Source organism: Mastigoproctus giganteus, chromosome 11, assembly GCF_048544385.1.
Source record: "Mastigoproctus giganteus isolate SK-2022 chromosome 11, ASM4854438v1, whole genome shotgun sequence".
Classification (NCBI taxonomy): Eukaryota; Metazoa; Arthropoda; class Arachnida; order Uropygi; family Thelyphonidae; genus Mastigoproctus; species Mastigoproctus giganteus.
In genome coordinates, this window is record NC_143585.1 from 104,643,696 (window position 1) to 104,660,616 (window position 16,921).

The 16,921-nt window shown below is 36.1% G+C and overlaps 1 protein-coding gene across 1 annotated transcript in view; it reads right to left on the reverse strand.

Annotated features, from left to right (window-relative positions):
• Positions 1 to 16,921, reverse strand: part of LOC150078320 (uncharacterized) — a 296,643-nt gene that overhangs the window by 180,812 nt on the left and 98,910 nt on the right. The window contains exons 2-5 of the mRNA XM_090384528.1: positions 11,334 to 11,465; positions 6,125 to 6,729; positions 2,658 to 2,712; positions 737 to 857 (exon numbers count right to left, since the gene is read on the reverse strand). Coding sequence (XP_090240654.1) covers positions 737 to 857; positions 2,658 to 2,712; positions 6,125 to 6,729; positions 11,334 to 11,465 — 913 coding nt within the window. The remainder of the gene's footprint in view (positions 1 to 736; positions 858 to 2,657; positions 2,713 to 6,124; positions 6,730 to 11,333; positions 11,466 to 16,921) is intronic.

The following is a 16,921-nucleotide window of genomic DNA, read 5'->3' on the forward strand; positions in this document are numbered from 1 at the left end:
TGCTACTAATGAAACTGGTTGTCACTTGCAACCTCTCAAACTACTAGACAATCTGTACCACTGTCTGTTAGAGGCAGCCTTAACTACAATATACCACTTTCATTTATTTTCAAACTTATTAAATATGATCATAACAGCACCAATCCTGGAACTTTATTGCCACACTTCTTATATCTACTATTACATACATTTCATATCTAACTTCTTGTATTATGCATTTATTACTTTTTGGTATTTTTATTATTATATTATATTATATTATATTATATTATTTTTTAGAATTCTCCAATATGTACTCAAACACTGTAATTGGAAATGTCATCTATAATATATTTATAAAATGAATAAATAAGTAATAACAATACTAGACAAGAAAACATTTTATACGATGCTTCAAACATAAAATGAATATTACTATTCCACAGGCAGAGTACCCACCATCCAATGAGAACTATGCTTGTTTAAAGAAAGCTGAAGACAAAAACTATAAGAAAAATAGGTGACACAGGGTCTGTCAGATCCTTCTCACCTACAATTCTTAGTAAACAATAAAGTATCATTTCTTAAGCTGCTCAATTAAGTCGGTTAAATAGTTGGAAGTTTGCAGCCATTATACATAATTAGGAAGGAGTTAGCCACTAACTTTAACTGGCTATTAATGCACAATAGATATTGTGTTGATGAATCTGTCACCAATTGTCAACTGCAGGGTTAATATAATTAAATATGTACTAACCTTTGCTTTTATTTAGTTCTTCAACTTGTAGAGAATACACTGTGTGCATTTTATCAAGTTCTGCTTTAATCAGTTGTAGTTCTAAGTTTAATCTTGTAGATTCTTCTTCTGCTATAGTTTTCTATCAAAATAAAAATAGTTAGGCTTAGGCTTATTTCAGAACTAAAATAATATAGATAAACTTTATATTACTTACTGCCTAAGCAGCCAACTCTTTGATTACATGAAAAGAAAGAAAGATGCTATTAGTTTTTGAACTGTTAAAATATTAAGAATGAATTGCAAACATTAGTGAAAAAGCATCATTTTCTCATAGTGAAAAAACTGACTAAGTTTTCAACAAATGCAGACTTACTATATGCTTCCTGTTTGCTATAAATACAAACTTACTTCATACTATGTCTCACACTGAAGCAAATCAACACGAGCGGCCTTAGCCCTTACTTACATTACAAGTAAATAACACCATTCCCTAAAGAGAATTAAATTACTAATTACTGCAGTCTTGATGATGGTATATCAAGCTTAATGTCCAAGTTTGCAGATGATACAAAGGTTGGCAGGGTTATTAAGGACATTACTGATGCTATGCTGCTGCAACAGGATCTGGAAAGGTTGAGAAGATGGGCTGAGAGGTGGCAAATGAAGTTTAACATTGACAAATGTAAAGTACTACATATGGGAAACAGTAATGCCAGAGCAATGTATCAACTCTGCGGTACTACACTGACAGTGGTAGAGAATGTAAAGGACCTGGGGGTAATTGTGCAGGCAGATATGAAGTTTTCTGAGCAGTGCAGACGTGTTGCAAGAGTAGCTCATGGTGTCTTGTCAATGATATACAGGAATTTTTCTAGCAGGGATAAGGAGGTGATTATTCCTTTGTATAAGGCAATGGTCAGGCCACACCTGAGTACTGTATACAGGTCTGGAGGCCTCATTTCAAGAAGGATGTAGAGCTGCTGGAACGAGTACAGAGAAGGGCAACAAGATTAGTGAATGGAACAAAGGGTTGCTCTTACGAAGAAAGGCTTAAGTTTTGCAAATTACAGTGTCTGGAGACTAGGCACGAGCGAGGTGATCTGATAGAGGTGTATAAAGCCTTGAATGGTTTGAGCATGCTCAATGCCGATGGGATTCCCTTGCTCAGAATAATCACCTGAGAGGGCATAAATTCAAATTGAGGAAAGACAGATGTAGGATAGATGTGCAGAAATTTGCCTTTAGCCAGCAGGTAGTTTGTTGGTGGAACAGACTTCCACCCTTGTTGTGCAAGTTGATAGCCTAAATAAATTTAAGGCTCAGCTGGACAGGTATTTCGAACGAACAGAGGGGGGAAATGGGAATGGGTTTTTTTTTTTTTTGGGTGATGCTGCATAAGCTTGCTTTCTTGCATCATATGCCTCTACTAATGCTAATGATCCTGCAGTGCTTCTTTAACCAGTGACTCCCTTATTTTCCACGCAACAGAAGTTAAATTAATAGGTCTGTAATTACTTGTGTCACCTATTGATCTCCCTTTGTGAATTGGGGATACATTTGCACATCTCCAGTCCATGGGGATCTCCACTGAGTCCAAGGATGCCCTCATAATCATGGCTAAATGCCTGTCTATTTCCTTTGCTGCTTCCTTTAATATAATGGATAGATCCTATCTATCCCAGGTGCCTTCCTTACATTTAACTTCAGAAATTTCTCCTCCACTTTGCTCTCAGTTATTACAAAATCATTTAACTCCCTGTTAGAATTGTACAGGCTGCTGTCCTCCACATCCCTACAGAATTCCTCATGTGTGAATGTAGATACAATATACCCATTCAGTTTGTCAGCCCCTTGAGCAGAATTCTTAACAATTGAATCATCGATATCAAGCCTCATAACTCATTCAAGTAAAAATTTTAAACAGAAACTGAGTACAAACTTTTTTATCTTTCTTGGCAATATCTTGCTCCAAGCGTTTTATTTCTCTTCGATATCTGTAAGAAATGACAACGATTTTATTATAAAAATATCAGTACTAATTATGCATAATATAATACATAAATTATATATTATGTATAATATAATATATAAATTATATATTATGTATAATATACTGTATAAAATTATGAATATGAAATAATAGTAAACTTAATTTATAATGCCAGACTGAGTATTATATGCATATACAGTAAACCTCAGGGTTACGTTCCTGAGAAATGCCACGAATACCGAAAACGCGAATAATGAGTTATGGCTCCCATAGTAATAAAGGGGTTCCGTTCCAAAGTATGAAATATATAAGAAAAACTAGTCTAAAATTTTATCTATGTATGTATTATATGTACCTTCATAATATGACTATGTACATAGACAGTACATAGTGAAATGCAAGCATATGGCATCGAAATGAAAATAAGAAACAATTTAATATTAAATGTAATATTTATTAGAAATTTCAAACCAGCGCCTTTGCTAGTTAAAAAACTTATCCTGCCAGTGCTATCACCAGTTTCTCTAAAGTGTTGATAAAGATATTTTGCCTTTTCACGAATAATGAGTGAACTTAACGGAATTTTATTATGAGTTCGGTCTTCTATCCACAGATTTAAAGCTTTTCCATTTTTTATAATTTAACATCACGAGTTACAGAGCAAATTTTTGAAGCAATTAGCGCATTTTCACGGACACTACGGCGGATTTTTTCTTCTGATTTTTTGATTGATCGTACCGTTCACTCATTGATTTTATAATGTTTTGCCACTGAGGAGACACTTTCACCATTAGAAATTTTGTCTAATAACTCAATTTTATTCGCTAATGTCATCACCTTCTTTGATATTTTCACATTTCCCTTGTTATTTGTAGCCATATTTTTGTACGGGTTAGGAAGAACTTGTCCACAATAAAGTCACTTTCTTCCGCTAACACGCTCGAAAAAGTCTGTTTTACACTGCAAAACGGTAGATTTATCACTTTTGTAAACATATCAATTTATAAATTGATAAATTTATTCAATTTATAAGCGTATAAATTAAAAGCAAACGACGAAACCTTCCATGACAAGCGCATAACACATACTGAACAAGGATTAGCGAGAACATCCACGCTCGTGATTTTGTCACCCCCCCCCCACCTACTGAGCGCTGTTTTGACCGGGATAGATAATTTTAGCCACGCCCATGTTTTTTTATGGCGGAAAATGTTCACGGCGCTTTAAAATTCGCATTTTTCTAGGTTTCATTTTATATTAAATCAGTGACCGCGAATACAGATACTGTGAATAGCGGGGGTTTACTGTATAGGAAAAACTGCACACCGGATATGCTGCTTGTTAAATAAATGAAATAGTGAAAATTATATAAATATATCTTTATAACTGATTATTAATGAAGAAAATAGATGCAGAAATAAAATCTCAATGTAATTTAATCAGAAAAATCATATAAAAATTTTTTTCACATGAAATATGTACACAGACACACTTTTTTAAGTGAGAGTGCACTCACCCAACTAATTAAAGAAACATAAAAGTGACTGCACAGAGCAAAATCTACATCTTAAAACTGAATTGTGTGACTTGATCCTACCATTTATGTGTAAAATCAGTGAAATAACTATGCTATAATTTAACTTAAATGACTTAATGATTTATGACTTAACGATACCAATTTGTCTAGTAAATTAACAGGAGAGATTGTTTCTACAAGGATGGGATACACATAAATAGAAAGGGTGCAAGAATATTTACTGATGTTATCGAAGCAGTGTTAGGAGGGCCAGAAAACTGCTGGATTCCCAGCCACATTGGGATAGGGGAAATAATTTGACTAACACTGCAGCCAAATCAGCAATTCCCACTAATAATTGTTGCCTGTCAGTCCCCTATACAAGCTACAGGAAAATAATACACCAAAAAAATACAGTCCCAATGGCAGGATTCATGGAGTAGACAGACTACAAATAAATTACATCAGATAAAGCCTGTAATTGAACTGTGGCAGTTTAGTCTGCACAGAAATCATAAAGAGGAAGTTGTTCTAGCTGGACCAGCATGGAACACTAAGTACATCCCTTTCACAGCCACTGACACATTCGTTCTTGCTGAGAGCTGATGAAACATATTTTAATCGAGTGTCCAGATTTTAATAATATGCGTTTTACCGCTTTTAACCATCTGACTGAGCCTTATACACTCAGTCAGATTTTATCCAACAATGACAAGGTGTCAACTCTTTTTACAACTTACTAATTTATATACATGTATATAAAACTTTATATTTTTAGAATATATACTGTCTTTTAAACTTATACCTAATATTTTGACCAAGTAACCTCTCTTAAAATTATTGGAATCTATTTTTAACCTTTGTCTTGGCGCATAATAGCCACTGCTGCTAATGCACCAGTAAAATCTAAAATCCAATCCAATCCTACTTTATATCCAGCTCTGACAGGGGATATACTTCTAAAGGCTTTTTCCACTCTGGAATAAATTTTTAAAGTCCTATGGAGAAGTTAAATATTTTACAGGCTTTCAATCTCATCTTGAGAATACATAATAGTGTACTTAGTGTACATTGTTTGTGGGGATGTATTTAGTGTATAGACACTAAGTGCATCCCTTTCTAGAGCAAAAGTCACTAGCACACTGCAACAGTTATTGTTGCATTCCTTGAAGAAGAGCATTCCTTGATGCAGCACACTGCATCAAGGAATGCTCTTCAATATATAGATGGGTATGACTTGGTTTCAAGCCTGAAAGGAATAAATAAGGAAAAAAAAGAGAAACAGTGCCACTTTTTTTAACTGATTCTTTTTCCATACATTTACATTCCAGTATATAAAACCTACTTTAAAAGTACAACTTCTTCTTCTTCTTTTGATGCCGTCTCCAATTGTAGATTGGCGATCACTATGCTGTACTTGTCTTGGGAGAGATGAAAAAAAAAGATTCTCAGCTGATCTGTCAGTCCAGTCACAGACCTAGCCACATTTACCAGTTTCCCAGCTTCATATAAGGTTCTAACTTTCCATGTTCCTATTTTTCCTAATGAAAGTTTTTGCCACCCGGGGATTCTTAGCACAACAGCAAAGGTTTTTTTTTTTTTTTTTTTTTCTATGTTTAGAAACATAGAGACATTGGAGCAGCCAATGAAATTTCAACTATTTTTTTTCTCACATTTACCCTAAATAATAAAGATTACTGAACTAAGAGTTGTGATCATACCTCTGAAATAATTACCATAATATATTATGTGAAGGAGATATACTTTTATTTGCAAGTTAAAAAAAAAAAAAAAAACATTTATATGATTTAAGTAATTCATGTGATTTATATGATTTGTCCCAACTAAATGAAACTTGTTATCCCAAACAACTGTTGGGATAACAGGTTTCGAAACTTACCTTTCGGCACGCTCTTCACTTCCTGCTAAATGCTGAAGAAGCTCACCAATTCTTTTTCTAAAATGTATTTCCTGTTTTTCCACTTTATTAGCTTTTCTAGTGTTATCACCATTTGTAGTAAAAGAAGGGAAACCAAAAGTCTGTAACTTCGAGAGAACTTGTTCATATTTATTTTGTATATCTTTGAAATGTGTGTCATGTTCTTGCCGAACCTTTTTCTCTCTTAACTTTTCACATTCTTCCAGAACAGCTTTAATATTTTCCTGATATTTCTCCATTTCAATTAATCTGTTGCTAATAAAAGTCACAGAACTATCTGGAATCTTTGTTAAAAGATTATTTATGCACTTATCAAAATCAGAGGCTTTAAGTTGCTTGTCATCATACAGTCTATCACATATGCATATTATATCATTTTCTCCATGAACTTTGGATGTGCATCTTAAATTATGATAATGTTCTTTAAAATTACTATTATCAGCAGCATCCTTCAAAATCTTCAACACACGTATTTCCTCTTCTTTTTCTTCCCTCAGCTTTTTTTCTTCTGACAGTTGGAATTCTAGAGTAGCAAGCTGTTGTTGCAAATCATTCTTCTGATCTACCTATAAAAAAGGTAGAAAAATAAGAGACAATTAAAAAATACAAACACGGTTTTCAGATTATTTTAATATAATATACAGTGCACACTACTACTAAGAAAGCACCACTTATTTTTTGAACAAGGGTAGATATTGAATACATGAAGTTACCTCTCTGTTGCAAGGAGATGAGTGCACTATCATCTAATCAGCAATGCTCCTTTGAAAGACTCTCTCAAACTCATTTAGAATTATGATAAAAATTCTCAATTTTTATCAGTAAACAGTATATTTAAATTCTCAATTATTAGAGGAGAAGTCTCCATCTCCAGTCTCGCTCAAGTTACACTGCTGCACCAAGAATCACAAACCCACCAATTCTGCACAAATTTCAACACAGGTTCAAAGCAGCTGCAACATCGATATAAGACTCACCAACAGTATGAGTCTTATAATATGCACATTATCAATACTAAGTGACAGACATGTTTTGGAAGCAATCTCACATACTCTCAGGTTTTTCAGCAGATGTCCAGTGCTACACCTAATAGCAACCTTACAATGCTAAGAGAACTGCTTTCTATTTGATGCTTTTGTTTATTAGAAAAGGTCACGACATCTATAGAAATTGAATATGGATCATTATTCAGAGCCATTACCTACTTCTTCTTTCCTTATCATTGTAATTTCATTAACAAAGCCTGGTTTTTTTTTGTTCTTCCACAGTCTTATTTTTTTTTCAAAATAAGTTTGTGGAAGAACACAAAAACTGGAATAAGTTGTCTGTGAGAGTGTGGACAAGGTAGCATTAATGAGGATTTGGACAGGCACTTTTTGATGATGAGAATATGGTAAAAACTTTGTTATCAGGCACTCAGATAATTGAAAATTTCTAGTAACCAGCACATTTATATATTAAAATATGAGTAATTCACTGTAGTAAATTTCTTTGTGGGAGAATTACTATTAGAAAAAATTAGGAAAAATGTAACTCATTGCTAAGACATCATGCGAATATTATGATAACATACTTTATTTCCTTCTATTATAAAACATTTACTTATTATGTATTGCAGAACACGAATAATACATTATACTGAATGCACCTTTCTGTGTGAAGAAAGGTTCATTCAGTATGATGTACGGTCAATTTTTTAAATGGCATGCAGCAAATAAAGCGATGTTAATTTGATATGCACTTTTTGTAACCACTGAATGGTACTGCACAAAATAATATTAAAATAAGATTATATAATTATATAAGTGCAAACCAATAAGATTACTGCATAAAATAACATTAAATTTTACTGTTCTATATATATTTTTTCTTAGTTATAGTATAGTTTTCACTGGCACATATAAAGTTTTCACAAAAACTTTATATGTGCCACTGAAAACTTTATATTTACTACTTTTATACATGATGATATAATTTTATCCATTGATTTTTTCCTAGGTTGATGCAACACTCCAATGACTTGTAAATTTAGATAACTGGAATCTCCTAATTCCTGTGAATGCTGACAACTTGGCTTCTATTGAGAAATGAGGGTGTCTTTTCATTATTATAGGCATATATAGAATCAGTATGAAATTTTAATACTTGTACTAACATTGTTAGTACAAGTATTAAACTGTTACCAAGAAAGGCTTAAGTTCTGCAAATTGCAGTGTCTGGAGACTAGGCACCTGCAAGGTGATCTGATTGAGGTGTATAAGGCCTTGAAAGGTTTGAGCAAGCACAATGCTGATGGGATTTTCCTCCTTCTGAGATTCCACAATTGAGGGAGCATAAATTCAAATTGAGGAAAGACAGTTGTAGAATAGATGTGTGGAAATTTGCCTTTAGCCAGCAGTGGTTGATTGCTGTCACAAACTTCCATCTGTCATTGTGAAAGTTGACAGCTTAAGCAAATTCAAGGCTGAACTAGAAAAAATTTTGGAGTGAATGGATGAGTGAAACGGGAAAGGTTTTTTTTTTTTTTTTTTGGCTGTTGCTATATAAGCTTGCTTTCTTGCATCATATACCTCTACTAATGCTAATTCCACAGTACAGTGGCAGGAGTCTGATGGGTTGTGTTTTCATGGAATGTTTAATACAATGATCCATGTATTATAATAAATAAACAGTTACTGTAGAATTTGTTTTTCCTATTATATTGGTAAGGGTGATAGCTTTGAAATTTTTCCATGGGCAAAGAAACCTCTAGTCTCACTCTGTGGTATTAGACTAATGGTTTGCGGATGGTTCTTTGCAGGTGCAGAAATATTCTAATATCCTTAATTCCAACTCTGATATAATTTTATGACACAGTACCTTACATTTTTCAACAGCACAATTACCCTGTCAGAAAGCTCATGATGGGTTGGCTAGGGAAAATATGATACTGATGGATTTTCTCAATCTGGCAAGTGATACTGGAGCCCAACATTACTTGCCTAATTATAAACTGTTCTCTGGAGGAACAGAGAAATATTAATGGCATGTATCACAAATTGGTTGAAAAGGTTTGTCAGAGGTTGAATACTGTATTACAAGGAAAAGGCCTTACACCAGTGGTTAATAACCATTTTTGGTAAACATATTCCTTGGTACCGGTGTGATACATCATATACCCCTCTCATTTTTGTGCCGACTGCCTTACTATGAGAGAGAGAGAGAGAGAGAGAGAGAGAGAATTCAAAGCCAACAAAGTTTTGAATTCTCTCTTAGTAAATTCCCAACAACTCCAGCAGAAAGTGGTGAGGTAAAAGCAGTGCAACCAATAGCTACTTTCTGGCAGTAAGGCAAGTTAGTCAAAGCACTAGACACCTGGGTACATAAAAGAATTTGATCCCCGAAAAACAGAAGAGACTGTTTTTCGGGAATCAAATACACTTAAATAGAAGGGGGCGGGTACAAGGATATTATTGAGGCAGTGTTAAGTGCATCAGAAAACTGTAAGTTTAGGGACATATACAGACTAATAAATTAACTAGAGCTGCAGGCAGAGATGAAAGTTTGTTATTTGGTTTTTAGGAGCATTAGCAACTAAGGCCATATTGCTCCGGGAATATGTGGTGGTCATTCCCTGACCTTTTCGCATCCTCCGTATTTGGTGGTGACGGGCTCGAACCCCGGTCTAATCAAGAAGCATGTGCTACGCACTGCTGCTCCTTCCCACCTGGCTACGGAGGCGCCTCTGTAAGGATAGTGGAGACATGGTGTCACTCATATATAAGCAATGCTGAATTTGAATATGGGGAATACTATGTATACAGGAAGAACAGACAGGACAGTAGGGTAGTGGGGTTATGCTCTCTGTTAAGAAGCATATTAAATGTAAGGTCTTGCATCCAGTCGACATGGGTGATCAGTGCAGTGTTGAGTCAGTTTGGTATGACATAAGCACTGGGAAAACAAAATGGAGAGCAGAGGTGTGTTATAGGCCTAATGACTATGATGAGTATACCAAACAGCTATACAGAGAAATAGGGTGGGCCAGAAAATCAGATTGTCTTATAAATTTTTCCTCTCACCACATTTCTCACTTTTAAATGTAAGCATTTTATCCAGGATAAATTTTAAAAAAAATAGTTCAATTTCATCAAAATTGAGGATGCCATCTGGTTCACATGCCAACAAAAGATTTTTTAAATAATTCTCCATCCATTTTTAGTACATCGGAAAGTACATCTGTCAACACTAAACCTGGTGTCAATGCTAAAACTTGGAACAAAGTCTGAAGCACAAATGATTCAGCCTTAGTTTTTAAAAAATTTCCACTTGTGAGAATGTTTTTTGCACCTCTCATCAATGGCCACCAAGAGTACCCTTAGCCTTTACAAGATTCGGATATGTCACCTTTCCTAACCAGTGCAGCAGATTTCTCTTGGCTTTCAATTTTTTTTTGATCTTTCAGAATGTGAGCAGTGCACTTCTATTCCCTACAGCTCATAAAATCTTAATTTTGTCTGTGATTGGCATATCAATAAGCATATATATCGGTAAGCATACAGTACACACATACTGTATAATGAAATGAACTTCTAGTCAAAATTAATGATTTCATTACTACAGGAAGCATGAGAATTGCCAACGAGCAATTTCTCACAGTCAGTCTGCAACTCATCATTAGCTTCAGTAAATCGGCATTCCATTCTTTCATTTTAAGATGCACATATTGAAATAAAACAAGTAAAAAATAAGAGTGGAAATTTTTGGATTGTTATAGAGGATTTGTTTGTCTTTTAAGGTCATTATAATGAATTCAAAATAGCACTAGGTTTATGAGAAATCAGCCAGGACTTACCACATAGGTTGTTATAATATTAAAAAGAGGATTACTGTAAAGAGCCTGGATAATACCTTGTAGTCTGATCATATATATATTAAAAATTATTAAACTACAAAATTAAAGATAAAATCTTATTTCTGTATAATCCCTCATCATTCTAGATGTCAATATTCAGATCAATCAATAACACTGCATCCTGGCATTAATTTTAATACCAAAATCCAGTTAGCATTTTTATTTAATGAGTCCTTGAGAATTATATTTGTGATGTAATTATTACATGAATTCTTCATACAAGATCCACATTACCAAATATCATTTTCACAAATCTTAAATATTATGGATACTAACTTTTGACTTTAGAATATTTATTTTGTATCTGGTTTCTGCTAAAAGCCGTTGCACATGTTCTTCATATTCTTCTTTATTTCTCTGAATGAAGGCCTCCTGATCATCTACTTTAGTATTTAAAGCATAAATAACCTACATTTAAAAAATTCTATTATTATTTATTATTATTAAGGAAAAGAATTCAGAACAACTGCGAATGTTTTATTAAGAAAATATACTTAAATTGTTTTCAATAACAGATGATTTTAGTAGTAGAGGCAAGGGAAAGAGGAAAAATTTAAATGCTTAGAATAGTTAATTTTGACAAATACATCCTGGAATTTCCTCAAAACATGAATTCTCAGAAAAGGTGATTGCTAGTTCACAGACACCACCTGATATGACTGAGGGTCCTGTGGCTGTAGTGGATAACTCTGATGTATGAGGTCTGCTTGAAAAGTATCCAGACTACTACGATAGAGTAACAATAAGTATACTTCCTGGCTAAATAACTTAATCCCCTTAAAAACTTAGTCTCTTTTGAAAGGGTCCAAAGATGGGCACTTGCCTGGTGAGATCGGCAAAAGGGTGTCCATATGAGGAAAGACTTAGAATATGTGGGTTGCACAGCTTGGAAACTAAGGCACCTTAGAGAAAACTTGATTGATGTGTTTGAGGCTCTGAGTGGCAAAAATAAAATGAAAGGACCAAATTTTCATGGTTATAAATGATTCTAGAACTAGGGGCCATAAATTCAAGATAAGGGGGGAGGAGTTTAGACTACTTTGCAGGAATTTTTATTTTAGCCATAGAGTTATAAATTACTGGAATAAGCTATGTCGTTGAGGCTGACAGTTTTGGGGAAATTCAAAGGTTAGCTGATAATTACCTAGAGGAGGAGGGAAATGCACAAATTGTCTATTTCCTTTTCTTTTATTATTTATTTACTTAATTTTATTATCAATAAAATTAAGTACACTTTTTTCTTTCTTTTTTTTTTTTTTTTGGGCTGGTGCAGCATAAGCCTTAGGCTTCCTTACACCATACGGCCATTACTAATACTAAAAACAGTGTCCTGATTTTCTCACTACAGGAGGCACCTGGAGATGGGGGAAACCTGTGGTGCCATTTGACACTAAGATGCTTTATTGGAGGCACTTCTGGAAAGCTGATTTTGAAATTGCTGAAATCTGGGCTATTATTATTATTATTATTATTAGCCATATGGTGCAAGGAAGCCTGAGGCTGATGCTGCACCAGCCAAAAAAAAATTTCTGAGTTACCCTGTGTGTGTGTGTGTGTGTGTGTGTGTGTGTGTGTGTGTGTGTGTGTGTGTGTGTGTGTGTGTGTGTGTGTGTGTGTGTGTGTGTGTGTGAGTGAGAGAGAGAGAGAAGTAGAAGGAAATCACCAAGAGAGAGAAGAATGATGATACCCAGCTGAGGACCCTGGGTGTGCCAAGCCCATACTCACCAGATGTGAGCCCCTGGGGTTCTTTATTGCTTTGATGCCATCAAATCAGTGTCCTTTCAATGTTATTTTCAGTTGAGGAAACAAAAAAAAAAAAAAAAAAAGTCACATGAAGCCATATCTGGTGAATACTGGGATTTTTGGATTTGAACAATTCCATATTTAGCCAAAAAATTCTGTACAAGTAGTGACAAATGTGACAGCATATCATTATCATGATGAAGCAACCAGTCTTTGTAGTTACACTTTTCCAGCCTTTTTCATCAAACAATCTCAGAAAAGCATCACAAAAGCATTTCAGAACTTTATTGTAGAAATTTAAATTAATTGTTTGTCCCTCTGTAGTATATTTGTGATGGATAATGCCCTCACAGTCAAAAGGCCTTTATTTTCCTGCACTTGCCATGTTGTTTTTTGGGAGGCTAGTTGGGGAGGGGGGGAAGAGAAGAAGTCTTCAACTGGGATGGCTGCTGTTTGGTTTCAGAATAACATCATATAAACCCATATCATCTCCAATTATCACACATTTCAGAAATACCTTGTCATTAGTTGCACATTCAGGAAAGATTTTGATATTGCACATAAAGACTGCTGTACAAGTTGGAGCAATGTGGCATTAAGGGTAAAGTTACTACCATAGATAAAGGAATGATTAAGTGGAAGAAGACAGAGTGGTTATCAATGGGCACTGCTCTTCAAGGTTCAATGTTATTAGTGGAGTCCCCCGTGGTTCAGTGCTGGGTCCATTGTTGTTTCAATATTTATCAATGGTACTGATGAAGGTATATCAGACTTAATGTCTAAAGTTTGCAGATGATACAAAGGTTGGCAGGGTTGTCAAGGACACTACTGACACTATGCTGCTGCAACAGGATCTAGAAAGGTTGAGCAGATGGGCTGAGAGGTGGCAAATTTCATTACTTCATACAGAATGTCCCCCCCCCCTTTTCTTACTATTGAATACATCATCAATTGTCAAACTAAAAGAATAACCTTATCTGTGAAAAGATCTAAACCTCCCAAACACTTCCTAGTTCATTTCACAAATATACGTGGTCTCAATTCTAATGCCAACGATGTCCATTTCCACTTGAAGTCTGCCAAACCCCATGTACTTTTTCTGACAGAATCTCACTTATCAGTTGATTCAACTACTGTTCATCTCAGTTGCCCAAACTATTTGCTGTATGATTCCTTTCATCTCAAAGGTGGTACTTGTGCATATGTTCGTTCCGATATTCCCTGTCAGAGACTTGTTAATTTGGAATCTCCACTTTTCGATCTTCTCTTTCATAAAATCTCTCTACCTCATTGTTTCAAATTTATCTGTTGTCTCTACCGTTCTCCCATTCCACTAATCACTTGGAGCTCTTCGACTTCCTCACCTTACAACTTGACTTTCTCCAGTCTAACTTTCACAACAGTGAGGCAATTTTCCTTGGTGATTTTAATGTTCACAACTCCAGCTGGCTTCTGTTTTCTATTCACACCGACCCAGCTGGTCGAGATGCTGTGGCTTTGGCAATTACTAATGACCTTGCACAGATTGTTCATTTACCTACAAGAATACCGGACAATCCTAACCATACAGACAACGCTTGATCTTTTTCTCACAAACAGACCTTCTAAGCACACAGTCGAAGTGAGGAGTCCTTTAGGCACCTCAGATCACAACTTGGTGATTGTCTCTTCTCCAATGGAACCTTTATCTCATGGCAGTTCCCAACCTCGTGTTGTTTGGCATTACAAGAATGCAAAATAGGACTATCTGCGAGATTTGTTTTCTTATTTTCCTTGGTCCAACTACTGTTTCAAAACTTCTAATATCAACGTTTGCTCAGATCGTGTCAGTGAAATTAACCTTGTAGGAATGGAATCCTTTATCTCACTCTTCACTTTAATATCTCGTCGTTTATCTAAACCTTGGTTTTCCAATAAATGTGCTATGGCCGTTCAGGAGAAGAATGTTGCATATGTAATTGACTTGTTTCCAATTCTTCAGTTTCAATTTCTGCCTACACCAAAGCTGGCAACAATTGTAAAGCAGTTATTAATCAGTCCAAACTAGATTTTGAACTAGATAATAGTAGAAAACTTGCTTCTTACCTTAATGGCAGCCGAGCATTCTGGTCTCTTGCCAAAGCTATTGGCCCCAACTTTTGCCCATCTCTGCTCCCACCTCTGTCAAAATAAGATGGTTTTGTTGTCACTTCGGCCAAGGATAAAGCTGACCTGCTAGCATACCATTTTTCTTCCAACTCACGTATTAATGATCTTGGTAAAACACCTCCCACCATTCCCAACATTCTCCATTCAATGCCTCCTGTGGTCTTCCGTCAAAAGGATGTCAGAAGGATTTGACGAATCTTGATGCTAAGAAAGCACAGGGTCCTGATGGTATTTCTCCACTTGTTCTCAAAACATGTGCTCTTGAACTTACTCCTGTTCTCTGCCGCTTTTTTTCATTTTTTTATTCCAAAGGTGTTTTTCCTTCTGCTTGGAAATTTACTCATATCCAGCGAGTTTCTAAAGAGGGCGACAGATCGCTCCCATTCAATTATAATCCCATTGCAATTACTTCTACTGTTTCTAAAGTAATGGAGAAATCAATTAACTGCCAATTCTTAAACCACCTCCCCTGTGTTGCAACGATGTTTAGAGTGTTCCCATAAAATACGGATTCTACTTTGGATTATCAATTCCCTGGACTGTGACGACCATTTCAATGGATGCAGCATCGCTTCCTCTACCTGCAGGTAAAATTTTATCATTTTATTTGATGTGGGAAGGCCATTTTACAAGCAAGTGAATATATCGTTGTATCTTCCCTATGGAAACCCACGTGGTCGCCGTAGCGATAGTGTCACTGAGGCAGTGAAACCTGTAAACTGTGAAACTGACTGGGAGCAGAGTTCTCCTAGGAAATCCACAACTGGGGCCCCCCACTGCTAACATTACAACCATCCTGGGCGAAAGTTGTAGCTGCACCTCCTCCTACACTTGTGGCCCAGAGTTACTGCAGTAAGCCTCGCCACCCTGAAGAGGGTAAAATGGGAACCCCAAATGTACTAAAGAGAAGGCGATCATTTAAAATGGGCACCTCGGCCACCTCCAGGCTGCAGGCGATGCATCCACCAACTGTCCGTTTTCGATGAAGTCTATTCGTTTCCCGACTGGCCCCAAATACAACTCCAGATGATATCGAGTCATACATAATGCACGAGCTGCACTTTACTGTGTCCGTCACACTTCTTAAGAAAACACCCCTGTATACATTGTTCAAAGTTCAGTGCAATGCACAGAATTTCAGCTCCATATCAGCGACTGCTCTCTGGCCATCTGGATCACTACTCAGGCCATACTATGAACCTAAATCCAATATCACCCCACGTCTAGCCATGGCTAATGCGCCATCCCACCAAGACTACTTCCAAGCATGACGCCATGATAGACATTCCTATTCTCAGAAGCCCCAAAACCAGGAATCAGGGTCACATGATGATGAGCCCTATACATACCCTGATGACAAAACCTCTGCTCAATCTCTGCAATACCACAGCTGCAATGAAATCCACCCTCAGCTGATACCAACTATTGTAACCAACCATGCTAAAAAGCCAACAAAGAAAATAAATCCTGTCCTCGAATCAGCACTCCTGAAGGTCTCGTGTCACCTTACACTCAAGATTTTTTTATCAAAATGTTCGTAGTATTCGGAATAAGCTCGAGATACTTGAGCAGATACTCCTGTCCCAAATGGCTGATGTCATCTGCATGTCTGAAACCTGGCTGGAACCACAACAAGAATCAATTGCCTCCGCCCAAGCTGCTGGTTACAAATCTTTCTTCACCTCCCGATCTCATACCTGTGGTGGGGGCATTGCTGTTATCATAAATGCCAGTAGACTTGAGTTCGTACATGTAGTCTCCAGCAAATCCAATCTATTCGAAGCATTGATAGTACCGGTCAAGATCAACTCCTGCTTATTAGATCTCAGTGCAATATATATACCCCCAACCCCCGATGCTCAGACAATCAATGATATTGCATCCTGGCTAATAAAATCACTCCACACATCTGCTATCCACCTCATCTGTGGCGATTTTAACTTACCACCAAATCTCCAACATCTTCATGAGTC